This window comes from Podarcis vaucheri, assembly GCF_965113315.1.
Source record: "Podarcis vaucheri genome assembly, chromosome: 12".
Lineage (NCBI taxonomy): Eukaryota > Metazoa > Chordata > Lepidosauria > Squamata > Lacertidae > Podarcis > Podarcis vaucheri.
In genome coordinates this window covers 43,847,096-43,860,248 of record NC_138750.1, presented here as the reverse complement: position 1 = coordinate 43,860,248, position 13,153 = coordinate 43,847,096, and the positions used below count along the sequence as shown (strand labels likewise).

The following is a 13,153-nucleotide window of genomic DNA, read 5'->3' as shown; positions in this document are numbered from 1 at the left end:
AGAGCATGCACCACTCTGGCGAGAGAGTCTGTGGGCAGGTAGGGTCTCAGTCTGTATACCAGATGGAGCTTAACATCTTTTGGATGCACCCGCCCCCAAGGTGGGGTGTCAGGCCCAAAGGTGTAACTCACTATTCCTACTGCATTGTAGTTGTCCCCAACACACTTGCTAAGTGAAAATCTTTGTTAAATCACATATTTAAGGCCTCAGCATTATACACCCAAAGTTTATAGAGCTTAACTCATGTCGACTCTGTGCTTGGGATGGAAACCTTCAGTTCCTGCTGCGAATATCTTTCCCATTTCCAACAACGCAAAAGATTAGTTGCACAAAAAAGTGGACATTGCTAGATAGACAGAACGGGAGCCAAAGCAGGGGCCGAAGAGGGCCAGCCTTGCTTTCCCTAATATGACGTCCACCCCCCACTGCCGCCCCTCCCGTCCAAGTCTGCAGCGCCTTAGGAGCCCGAGCAGGAGGAGGCCACGGCGGTGGGCAGGTGGAACTGGAACGCAGCCGCGCCCGGCGAAATAACGCCCGCCGGGCAACGGACGGCGGCGCCCACCCTCCGACGGCGCGCCGGGAAGAGCGGCCGAACCACGCAGAGTAGCCGCCCCGCGGCCCGGACTGCCTGAACGATGGCGCCCCGCGGCTGCCACACGGACTGCGTGGAGCGTCCCCTGTCGCGCGCGCTCCGCCGCTTCGGCGCCTTGGTGGGCGCGCACCCGTGGCCCTTCCTGCTGGCTCCCGTGGCGCTCACCGTCGGGCTGGGCACGGGCTTCGTGATGCTGCGCAGCCGCGAGGCCAACGACATCGAGGGCCAGTACACGCCCGTCGGGGGCCCCGCCAAGGCGGAGCGTTGCTTTATCCGGACGCACTTCCCGACGGACGACGCCCGGCGCTTCTCCCCGCAGAGGCTGAGCACCGAGGGCTCCTTCGCCTCCTTCATCGCCGTGGCCTCCGCCTCCGGAGGGAGCGACTCGGTGCTCACCAAGGCGGCCTTCACGGAGCTGCTGGAGCTGGACTCGGCGGTGCGGGCCATGACCGCCGGCGAGCGAAACTTCGCGGACCTCTGCGCGCGCTGGAACAACACTTGCCTGAGCCCCAACCCGCTGATCACCGCCGTCGAGGGCGACGCGGCCGCCATAGAGACGCTGCTGCCCGCGCTCACCTTCCCGCTCTACCAGAGCCACGTGTTCCTGGGCTACTTCCTGGGCGACGTCGTGCTGGGCCCGGGAAATGGCACGGCGCGCCCCGTCCGGGCAGCCCGGGCGATGCGCCTCTTCTACTTCTTCCAGGAGGATGGAGCTTCGCAGCGACAGGCCAGCAAGGTCTGGATCGAGACCTTTCTGGAGCGCATCCCCGTCGTCCTGGGCACTATGAACCTCCATTTCACCCGGGTAAGCGCCGCGCGTGCACGTCTCGGGAGGCGCGCAGCTCCGGGCAGACCGCTTTGCGACGGCGCTGCCTTGTGCTTGGCGGTTGCGTCCTTCGCTTTGATAAAAGGCCGTCGAGGTTCTCAAGCGTGGGTTGGCTTTCCTCGCCCGAAAGGCTCCTAGGGCAGTAGAAGCAGGAGGACAGGCCCTGCCCCAGCCTTGCCATCCAAAAGCCGGACGGAAAAGGGAAGGGGAGGAATCTCAGATCTGCGCTGACTCTGTGGCTTATATGTTAGGATGGGGCTAGCTAGCACCTGCAGGATGCAACCCTCCCCTTGCATAACAATATAATAGCGAATTTATATGCATACAGCCAAGGGTGCCAACTTGAATAAAATATTGTGGGGCCCAGGTAAATAGACATCAGAGGGCTTTTCAGGCCTGAGATCAGAGTCCAGCGTTATGATTAAGATGCACGTGGGTGCCGTGACCTATATTCTCTAACCTCAAAAATACACATTTTAAAAATATGCATATCCTTTATTAAAGAATGGCTTGGTGCTCTGAAGGGGAGCAGTGGAAGATGAGCAACCAATGGAAACTTTCCCTCCCTCCATCCCCAGAATGAACAAAGGCAGAGCTTTAAATCAGACCACCCTCGATCTTTTAGATTATATAAAACTGATATGGAAGAGGAATGCTTTTTTTAGGCTGCAGTCCCATGTCCGCTAAACATGGAAGTGAAATGTGATGTACATCTCAGTGGACACATGTAGGGTTGCTGAAATTAAACAGGCTTGAAAAAAACTGGGCAGAGAGTTTTTTTTAATTATTGTGCAAAAAGTATTTCCATGGAATGAAGTTGCCACTTTCTGGAGCTTCCAACTAACCGTTGTTGTTGTTGTTGTTGTTGTTGTTTACATAATGCAGTGAAGGAAATTACAATATAACCATTCATTTTATGATTTTTCTTAGCCAGCCTTGATACCCTCCAGAATATTAAGCTACATCTTAAGAGATCTATTATGCAATAGTTTGCCTTATTCTTTCTTTCCTCACTTGGCAGGTGACCTATTTTTCCTCAGAATCCAGACAGAAAGAATTTGGAAAAATTACCAAGCGTGTGATCCCATTGGTTTCTGTCACATATTTTTTAACAATATTCTTTTCCATTGTATCATGTGCAAGGTAATCTCCCCACCTTAATTCTTTGGAGAGGGAGGGAAAATCCCTGTCCCCCCCACCCCACCATCACAGGTAGATCTGCAATATGCACTAGCTAAGTGAAGTATTGTAGATTGATAGATCTGCTTAAAGAAATCCCAGTACAGTGGTACCTCGGTTAAGAACTTAATTCGTTCTGGAGGTGCTGCCACACTGCTGGAGCACGTTTTCTGTTCTCATCCTGAAGCAAAGTTCTTAACCTGAGGTACTATTTCTGGGTTAGTGGAGTCTATAACCTGAAGCGTCTGTAACCCAAGGTACCACTGTATTGAAAGCTAATTGGGAAAGTGTCACTCAGCAAATGAAGTGAAAGTCTCATGAAAAACACTGCAGCAAAATGGAGTCAGAGATCTGGCCCAAATGTAGGCCTACTATGTAGAGTGAAGCCCACCAGTAGACGGAAGAGGCAATGTTCTCAATAGCTAGAGTGGCTTGTTCACTCTCTGTCAGTTTCAATTTCTCAAAGTTACTGTTTCTATTTATTCCTCCCCCCACCCCATAATATTTTCGTGATTTAGTATGTATTTTTGTGTTCTTATATTGTGAACTCCCCTGTGATCATTGGGTTGAAGGGTGGTATATAAATTTAATAAAAGTTAATAATAAAATGTGCAATAATAGCAAAAATAAAACAAATTAAAAATGTAACCTATGAAACGTCACAGCCCGTAAAAACCAAAGGACAAAGGTACAGCACAGTTCCAAAGAGATAATAAAGTGTTAACCCATACAAAGGTTTCCTTTACAAATCATAAAGATAAGTTTCTTAAAAATTAAACCCTAGAGTATTTCTATTTCTTACAGTTGTAAGAAATACGTGCAACTGCTGTGTGGCACTGTCATTTTGTTCAAGGAAGCTGCAAATTGGCACATTACCACGGAACTCTGAGCCCAAACATAATTCTTCTTTATCTGCTTTACAGGATGGATTGTGTACGGACAAAAATTTGGATTGCAATTTTTGGGGTGATGTCAGCAGGATTATCTGTCGTCAGCAGCTTTGGATTACTGCTGTTTTGTGGGGTGCCATTTGTTATCACAGCCGCAAATTCACCCTTTCTTATACTTGGTAAGTGTTTACATTCCTCATGCCTTCTTATCCATTGGGCTTTTGATGGGTGTGCCTAAAGTAGGTATTGGGCAGTAATTCCATATAAATCTGTGATCGCTTGGAGAATTTAATGCTAATTCTTGTTTTTTTATTTGAAATTGTATAAGCAGAAAAATTTTATATCACATGTGTTGCAGGGAGCGGGGCCAGATGTCTCTTCCAACACTATAATTCTATGATGCTATCAATGGGCATATGCACACATTTTTCATCACACACCTTCAAAACATTTATTAGCAAAGGGCAGATCTGGACTTGATTGCTCCTCCTACAGGAGGGGAATGTGGCCAGAATGAAAACTTGTGTGGAACAAGGAAAGCTTGCTTTGTGTGCAGTGTGTTTACGCAAGCCAATGCTTTTCCATCCCTGCTGTTATAAATTCCTGAACATTCTTTGTAAAGCACTCAAATATCATTTTATAAAGAAAAGTAGGTTTCCGATTTGTAAATACAGCCATACCTCGTTTCTCAAATGGAATCCATTCCAGATTCCGAAACTGTTCAAAAACCAAGGCACGGCTTCTGATTGGCTGCAGGAACTTCCTGCAGACAATTGGAAGCCGCGTCGGATGTTCAGGTTCTAAAGAACGTTCGCAAACCAGAACACTCACTTCTGGGTTTGCAGCATTCAGGAGCCAAAACGTTTGAGTCGCAAGGCGTTCGAGAACCAAGGTATGACTGTCAATAAATGACTAGGTGTGTTTCCCTAGTAAATATCCTTATTGTTCTCCTATGGCATGTTTGGAACTGGTATGTTAAATATTTTTCTATTCTTCAGGGGTTGGTGTTGATGACATGTTCATCCTCGTGTCCTGCTGGCAGCAGACTAAAGTGAAGAAGGGAGTCATAGAACGGATGGCTGACACCTATGCAAAGGCAGCTGTCTCCGTTACCATCACAACACTCACCGACGTTTTAGCCTTCTACATTGGAGTTGAAAGTTCCCTTGTGTCTATTCAGTCATTTTGTTTGTATACGGGCACAGCCTTTGTGTTCTGCTACATCTACAACTTGACTTTCCTTGGGGCAGTTCTTGCTCTTAATGGCCGAAGAGAAGAAAGCAACAAGCATTGGCTCACATTCAAGAAAGTGATGGATAAGCCTCAGGATTCAAAGAGCCCTATGTATAACAGGTGCTGTATAGGAGGGGCTTTCGACGAGTCCACTGGAACAGAGACCGAACACCCCATGTATGGCTTCTTTAGAAATCACTATGCCCCTTTCCTGATGCACACCTGGACCAAGTTGTCTGTGGTAGTCCTGTATCTGGCATACCTGGTAAGTAGTGTTTACGGGTGCAGTCAACTTAAAGAAGGTATAAATGTTCGACACCTAGCTGTAGATCGTTCTTATGTCGTTGCGTATTATGACTCAGAAGAAAAACATTTTACTGAGTATGGCCCAAGGCTCATGGTTGCTGTTACAGAAAGCATACCATATTGGAATTCATCTGTCCGTGCAGATCTTGAGAACTGCATGCAGTTGTTTGAAGAGTCCTCCTATGTGGATAAGAGATTATCGGAGTCATGGCTGAGAACTTATGAAATGGTTGCAAAAGGGGCATCTTTAAATTTAGATGACCGTACGTCATTTATGACTAACTTAAAGACTCTTTTCCAAGCAAATCCAGAGTATGAGTGGGATGTTAATATTAGTGCTACTGAAATAGTTGCATCACGGTTTTTCATACAAACCGTCAATGTTACTACTGCAGTACATGAGAAAAATCTTTTAAACCAAATGAGACAACTTGCTGAGGCCTGTGAGACGCCACTATTGGTTTATCATCCAGCTTTTATATATTTTGATCAATTTGCTGTAATAATGGAATACACCATTCAAAATGTTTTGATTGCTGCTGGTGCCATGTTAGTAACTTCCTTGCTGCTCATTCCCAATCCTCTTTGCTCTCTGTGGGTAACATTTACTATTGTATCTGTTTTTGTCGGTGTTACTGGTTTCATGGCCCTCTGGAATGTGAATCTTGATTCCATATCCATGATCAACCTTGTTATCTGCATAGGGTTTTCAGTAGACTTCTCTGCTCATATTTCCTATGCCTTTGTTTCCAGTGAGAAACCCAAAGTGAACGACAAGGCAGTGGAAGCTCTCTACCGCCTTGGTTTCCCTATCCTACAGGCCGCTGTTTCCACCATTGTGGGCATCCTTGTGCTGCCCATGTCATCCACTTACGTCTTTAGAACCTTTTTTAAGATAATGTTTCTAGTCATTTTTTTCGGGTCTCTTCACGGTCTCGTTTTTATTCCTGTATTTTTAACGTTCTTTGGGTTTTGTGGTGAAGTTTCAAACAAAGAGGACCAAAACGATAGCAAGGGCATTGAAAAATCACCCAATGTTTAAGGAAAACATTGTTCATATGGAAACAAGATTGAGGAACTCCGTTTTCTAGAAGGAAATGTTATGGGGAAACTGAGGTTTTAGAATGAAAAATGGAACTAGTGATTGTGAACATGGAAGGAAAAACCATAATCAATCTATATTGCCTGTAAATAGCTTGTTAAATTGAAGGAATAAGTTCAGTTGTTCCTTATGTTCCATAGCTATCTAATCTTCCTATTTATGTTATGTAAATACACTACTTGGCGTAAAATTTTCACTTGAAATGTGTTGTGGTTTGTTACAAGACTCCAAAACGATACATGTTTATTTGGCAAAGCATATTTCAGTCATTTGCTGATAGTATGGTACACCCAAAATAAATTAATGTGGGATAGAGATTGCTCAGGTGACTGTTTGAACTCATTCTGTAACAACATGCTGTGGCGATTGCCCTTTAATCTTAGCAGAAACTCCTGGCTTTTTGTCCTAGCTGTTCCTCAGGTTCTAAGTCATGGCAGCGGCAAAATGAAACAAAACGATATATGTATAAGGGGATGCGGTATGGAAAGGAGAGAGCACTGTCTGCGTTGATGGTGGTGTGATGAATGCTTCTAAGAGGCAAATCAAGAAATCCTTTTCAACTGGAGGTGGTTGTATTCTGAGATTCCCCCGGTCCAAAATTCTTTCCCATAAGTAGAAGACACAGGACAGTCAATGTGAAGTTTGGCAGCAGGGAAATTCCAACAGCACAGAATCTGGATTCTCTTCTTCTTTGTGAGAAGGGAATTTCCATGTTAAGACAGGGCAGTGTGAAACTTCAATATTACAGTACTGTATTCATTTTTGCAGGGATGCGGGTGGCGCTGTGGTCTAAACCACAGAGCCTAGGGCATGCCCATCAGAAGGTTGGTGGTTCGAATCCCCGCGATGGGGTGAGCTCCCGTTGTTCAGTCCCAGCTCCTGCCCACCTAGCAGTTCGAAAGCACGTCAAAGTGCAAGTAGATAAATAGGTACTGCTCCGGTGGGAAGGTAAATGGCATTTCCATGTGCTGCTCTGGTTTCATCAGAGATGGCTTAGTCATGCTGGCCACATGACCCGGAAGCTGTCTGCAGACAAACGCCAGCTCCCTCAGCCAGTAAAGTGAGATGAGCACCGCAACCCCAGAGTTGTCCGCGACTGGACCTAAGGGTCAGGGGTACCTTTACCTTTACTTTTATTCATTGTTGCAGTATACAATGTAAATAGGGAGTAGAAAAGCTTCCCTTCTGGACGACATTCTGAGTGGGGGAGCACACGCCAGTGGTGGGCAGGGCCGGGGCAAAATGGATGGAAGGCAGAAAGTAAATTTTACCTCAGGACAATAGGCTAATTTCTGCACATACGCAACACTCTCTTATATTCCTCCGAAGAATTCTGCTCTGAGTGGACACAGATACAGAAATTCCCTCCATTCAGGTGTTAACTCAGGTTCAGGAATGGTGAACACAAACCAAATTTGTTCACATAATTTATTTACCCTTTTAAATCCACAGATTATGCATAACTGATGTGAGCCGCAAGAGGAAGAGGCTACTGTTGCACTGAGGTCTTTCTTGCAATACTTTTTATTACAGTGGTGCCTCGCAAGACGAAAAGAATCCGTTCTGAGAGTCTCTTCATCTAGCGGTTTTTTCGTCTTGCGAAGCAAGCCCATTGACGGATCAGCGGATTAGCGCTATTAGCGGCTTTTAGCGGCTTAGCAAAAGGGGGGGAGGGGAAAAACCCGCAGGAACTTGCAAGACATTTTCGTCTTGCGAAGCAAGCCCATAGGAGATTCGTTTTGCGAAGCACTTCCAAAACGGAAAACTCTTTCGTCTAGCGAGTTTTCCGACTTGCGAGGCATTCGTCTTGCGGGGCACCACTGTACTAATTTCACATAATCAGACCAAGGGTCATTTTTTAACAGTGTTCTTATACATTTAAAACATTTTCAATTTTTTCACACCTGAGATTTCTTGAATCCCCAGACTTCCCCCCACCTCACCCCCTGCTTTCCAATATTTATCTATTTTTCTGTTGCATCTTATTACATTTTTCAAACTCATTTTAAATCCTTTTCTTAAATTTAGTCTTATTACATTATAAGTGTTACAATAATCCTGCTAAAGTTTTAAAATATCTACAATGATCTTTGTGTTGTTTAGTCATTTAGTCATGTCCGACTCTTCGTGACCGGACAATGATCTTTAAGGTACTCTAAAAAAAAATCCCACTCTTTGCTGAATTTCTTGTCATCTTAGTGTCTGATCTTCATGGTCATTTTTGCTATTTTGGTATAGTCCATCATAATGGTTTCCCTTTGGTTGGGACCTTCTCTTCCTTCCATTTCTGGGCAAAAAGCATTCTTGCAGCTGTCGTCACATACATAAACAATCTTTTAAAGTCCTTTGTTATTTCTCCTATTATTCACAATAAGAAAGATTCTGAGGTTTTTTTGGCAAAGTTTGTCTTAAACATTTTTTTCCCCAGTTCATTATATATTCCCAGAATTCTTTTGCCAATCTGCATGCCCACCACATGTGGTAGAACGTGCCTTCTTTTTCCTTACACTTCCAGCATAAATTGGAAGTGTTTTTATACATTTTGCTAATCATATAGGAGTCAAATACCAACGGTACATCATTTTCATATAGTTCTCTTTCAGCGCACAACAAGCCGTAAATTTTAAACCCTCTTTCTGCAACTTTCCCAAGTTAAGTTGTATATTATATCTGTCAGAGCTGCTTCCAGATCCCAGCTCACATAGGACCACGCTAGCCAGCGTTCACTTTATAAAAGTCTTTATTGAGTTACAGATTCCATTTCCGAACTGCAGCGTGCAGCTCTACGTCTTATAAGCTAGACCGACGAAGCTCCGTCTGATTCTCCGCCTCCTGCACACCAACTTAATACCCTAGCCTTGCTCCACTGTGGGAAAATGATTGCTTGCACATGAGAGCATGAGCAAAGTTCTTATTATTGTAGTGTGATTTCATAGCTAGAAGCATCCTTGGAGCATGAACAGCGCGTGAATAGCTCGTGCTGTCCCAAATGATTGGTTAACGTAGCATGGCCTGATGCTCGCATGGTCTAGTGCGAAGGTCCTTATCTGCTGGCTGAGAACAAATTGCTTCGCTTGTATTTTGTATCTTTCTGATTTCACACAATAAAAGCTGTGCTGCAGTAGCCCTAGAGCAGCAGCAATATTTCTTCAACCCATCATGGTGTGAGACTGATTTCTTCAGATGTCGAGCTGGCACTCGACACTCCACCTCTTGCGTCTTTCCTTACTCCTCTGGGTCCCTCTGCCCCCCGGGGTCCCCTCCTTCCTAGACTCTTCTGACGCTGACGACCCCCCGGACCCTTCTGCCTCCTTGCGGCGGGCTTTAGGACCTGGCTCCCTTTCCGGGCTGCTTACTGTGCCGCCTTCCTGTGTATTTGAACTTGGCGCGCGCGCCCAACCTTCCACCTTCCACTTAACCGTTTCTTCGCTCCCCGATGGAGGTGTGGCCACTCCTGACTCATGCCCTCCCTCCTGCGGCGAGCCGCCGGATCCCGATGCCTGGCGCCCTTCCTCCCCACTACGCCCTGCTGGGGACGCTGGCCCCGATCTCCAACTGCTGCTCTCTGAACCCCCTCTGGTTTCTTCTCCCTGGGGTGTCCCCCTCGGTTTCCCCCTTGGTCTGGCCACTGGCGCTCCTTTCTGTGAATCTTCCGATTCACTGGAAAGACTCGGGGATCTCGGGTCGTCGTCATCACTCATCTTCCCTTCGGACTCCTCCCCCTCGCTCTCTGTTTCCTCCCTTTCCCGCGCCTCTGCTCCTGAACCCCTGACAATATCCAATATATTTTGCCCAGTGTATCAAATCAGACCAATGGTCAAGTCCTTCTCTAAACTGGTGTGTTTTACTTACATCTGCAGTACTTTTCCTTTTAATTTTTTGTGGTTCCAGGACAGACACCCTCCCAAAAGCGGAGGCATGTTATTGGCCCAAAGGTGTAAACACACTGTTCCTATTTCACTGCGGTTGTCACCAACACTCCTGCTAAGAGTAAATCTTCTTTATTAAACCACATCTTTAACCCCTCAGCACTTTACATCCCAAGCTTTATACCGCTTAACTCACAAGTCGACTCGCATCGTGCACATAACTGTGCTTGTGGGATGGAAACATTCATTGCTGGTATCGCCTCTGCGAATATTTTCACCATTTCCAACAGATTTGTTTGGCCAAAGGGCATTCCCCAGTGCCAGATTTATGTATAAGCTAAACAACCTATAGCTTTGGGGCCCTCTCTCTTGGAGGCCCCCAGAAAATTTAAAGGGGAAAAACCTGTACATTTCCAAAAAAATAAGATAAAAAACAAAATAAAACCTATATACAGCAACAGTGTTTTGTGTTGTGTAGGCTCCTATGATGCAAGTACAGTGGTACCTCTGGTTGCGAACAGGATCCGTTCCGGAGCCCCGTTCGCAACATGAGCAAAACGCAAACTGCAGTGGCACATGCGGGTTGCAATTTGCCGCTTCTGCGCATAATGTCATTTTGCGCGTCTGCGCATGCGGCGAAACCCGGAAGTACCTTTCGGGTACTTCCGGGTTTCGCCCCATGCGCAGACGCGCAAAATGACATCATGCGCAGAAGCGGCAAATTGCAACCCGCATGTGCCACTTTCGGGTACTTCCGGGTCACCACAGGACGCAACCTGAAAAAACATATCATGAAGCAAACATAACACGAGGTATGACTGTAATGGGCCCCGCCTGCTAGCCCGCTCCCTAAAATATCACTGGTTTGCTCATTTCTATTTCTAGGGTGCCTACGTTCTGCATGGACTAGTTGCATGGCAACATGTGCAAATGGCTTTAGATACCTATTAGGTCCATAAATTACCATATAGCATATATTCAACATGAGGGACGCGGGTGGCGCTGTGGGTTAAACCACAGAGCCTAGGACTTGCCGATCAGAAGGTCAGCGGTTCGAATCCCCGCGACGGGGTGAGCTCCCGTTCCTTGGTCCCTTACTCTGCCAACCTAGAAGTTCAAAAAGCACGTCGAAGTGCAAGTAGATAAATAGGTACCGCTCTGGCGGGAAGGTAAACGGTGTTTCCGTGTGCTGCTCTGGTTCGCCAGAAGCGGCTTAGTCATGCTGGCCACATGACCCGGAAGCTGTACGCCGGCTCCCTTGGCCAATAAAGCGAGATGAGCGCCGCAACCCCAGAGTCGGCCACGACTGGACCTAATGGTAAGGGGTCCCTTTACCTTACATTCTGCATGGACTGGTTGCATGGCAACCTGTGCAAATGGCTTTAGATACCTATTAGGTTCGTAAATTACCATATAGCATATATTCAACACACAAAACAGCAGCAATTTGTTGTTGGCAAAGGGCACAGAAAGGGCCCCATTACCTTCAATAGCTTAGGGCCTCATCAAACCTAAATCCAGCCCTGGCGTTCCCAGATGGAACGCGAGCCTGAGCAAGGGCAGCCGAGGGCCAGCCCCGCTTCCCTCTGACACGACGCCCGCTGGGCCTTGGGCGTCCGAGCAGGAGGCCAGGGCGGCGGGCGCGTGGAACGCAGCCACGTCAGGAGAAATAACGCCCGCCCGGCAACGGACGGCGACGCCCACCCTGCGACGGGAAGACCGGCGCCCACCGCGCAGAGCAGCCGGCCCCGACGCCGCAAGCGGCTGTCTCGGCGGGGAAAGAAGCAGGCAGGCGATGGCGGCACGGGGACTGCGCCGCTTGCACACGGACTGCGTGGAGAGGCCCCTGTCGCGCATGCTGCGGGACTTAGGCGGCTTGGTGGGCGCGCACCCGTGGCCCTTCCTGCTCGTGCCCTTGGCGCTGACGGGCGGGCTGGGCGCCGGCTTCAAGTACCTGCCCCGCAACGACCTCGGCGACCTCGAAGGCATGTACACGCCCATCGGAGGCCCCGCCAAGGCGGAGCGCCGTTTCGTCCTGGCGCACTTCCCGACGGACGACGCCGCGCGCTTCTCCCCGCAGAGGCTGAGCACCGAGGGCTCCTTCGCCTCCTTCATCGCCGTGGCCGACGGGGACTCCCTCCTCACCCGGGAGGCCTTCGCCGAGCTGCTGGCCCTGGACGCCGCTTTCCGGAGGATCGCCCTCGGCGGCGTCTCCTTCGACAGCCTTTGCGCGCGCATTGGGAACGCCACGTGCAGCAGCCCCAACCCGCTGCTCAGCGCCGTGCAAGGCGACCCGGGCAGGATCGAGGCGCTGCTGCCTACCCTGACTTTCCCCATCGCCGAAGGCGGCGTTTTCCTCGGCCCCTTCCTGGGTGGGGAGAAGCTGCTTCCCGGAGTTAGCCCGGCGCGCCCCTTGCGCGCGGCCAAAGCGATGCGCCTCATTTATTTCTTGCAGAATGACGTGTCTTCGAGGCGCGAGGCCAGCAAGATCTGGCTGAAGGCCTTTCTGAAGCGCATCCCCGGCGTGCTGGACTCCTTAAAGTTCAAATTCATCCGGGTAAGTGGCTTTCTTCGAGCCGCTCCTAAATTGACACTTGTAGGAGGGTCCTCTGAAATGAAACTCATCTTGGTGTCGAAAATCACCCTACAATAATAAGAACTTTGCTCATGCTCTCATGTGCAAGCAATCATTTCCCCACATCTTGGGAAAACTGGGCAAGTGAATTTATTATTATTATTATTATTATTATTATTATTATTATTATTATTATTATTTTAGATCGCCATGCAACACGCTTTAATTTGGAATTAAGTTGCCATGTTTTGGAGCTCATCAGTAATCACACTAAAAAAAACACTATGAAGGAACAAGCAATAATAATCAGGGGCGCCGACTTATAAAAAATATTGGGGGGGCCCATACCGGGGTCCTGCCCCGGGAAGTTTTCTAAATTTTAGATGAAAATTAGTGAGTTTTAAAGTTTTTTAAAAGTATTTTAGAGTCACACCGGGTCGCCCCCCGCGCGCTGCCCTTCCGTCGCGCGCTCCCTGGTGGCAGGGTGGCAGTGGTGCTTTTGCATGCAAGAACCGGCCTGCCCTCCCCAGGCTTCGCGCCGGGAGGCGGCCACCCCCTCCTACCAACGTCACCTTAGCCGA

At 48.1% G+C, this 13,153-nt stretch overlaps 1 protein-coding gene across 1 annotated transcript in view; it reads left to right on the top strand.

Moving 5' to 3' along the window:
- The first annotated feature begins 620 nt into the window (after positions 1-620).
- The window catches only part of LOC309515862 (uncharacterized protein), a 31,039-nt gene continuing 18,506 nt past the window's right edge, over positions 621-13,153 (top strand). The window contains exons 1-5 of the mRNA XM_082194076.1: positions 621-1,397; positions 2,440-2,561; positions 3,521-3,666; positions 4,486-6,067; positions 11,519-12,554. Coding sequence (XP_082050202.1) covers positions 636-1,397; positions 2,440-2,561; positions 3,521-3,666; positions 4,486-6,067; positions 11,519-12,554 — 3,648 coding nt within the window. The 5' untranslated portion in view covers positions 621-635. The remainder of the gene's footprint in view (positions 1,398-2,439; positions 2,562-3,520; positions 3,667-4,485; positions 6,068-11,518; positions 12,555-13,153) is intronic.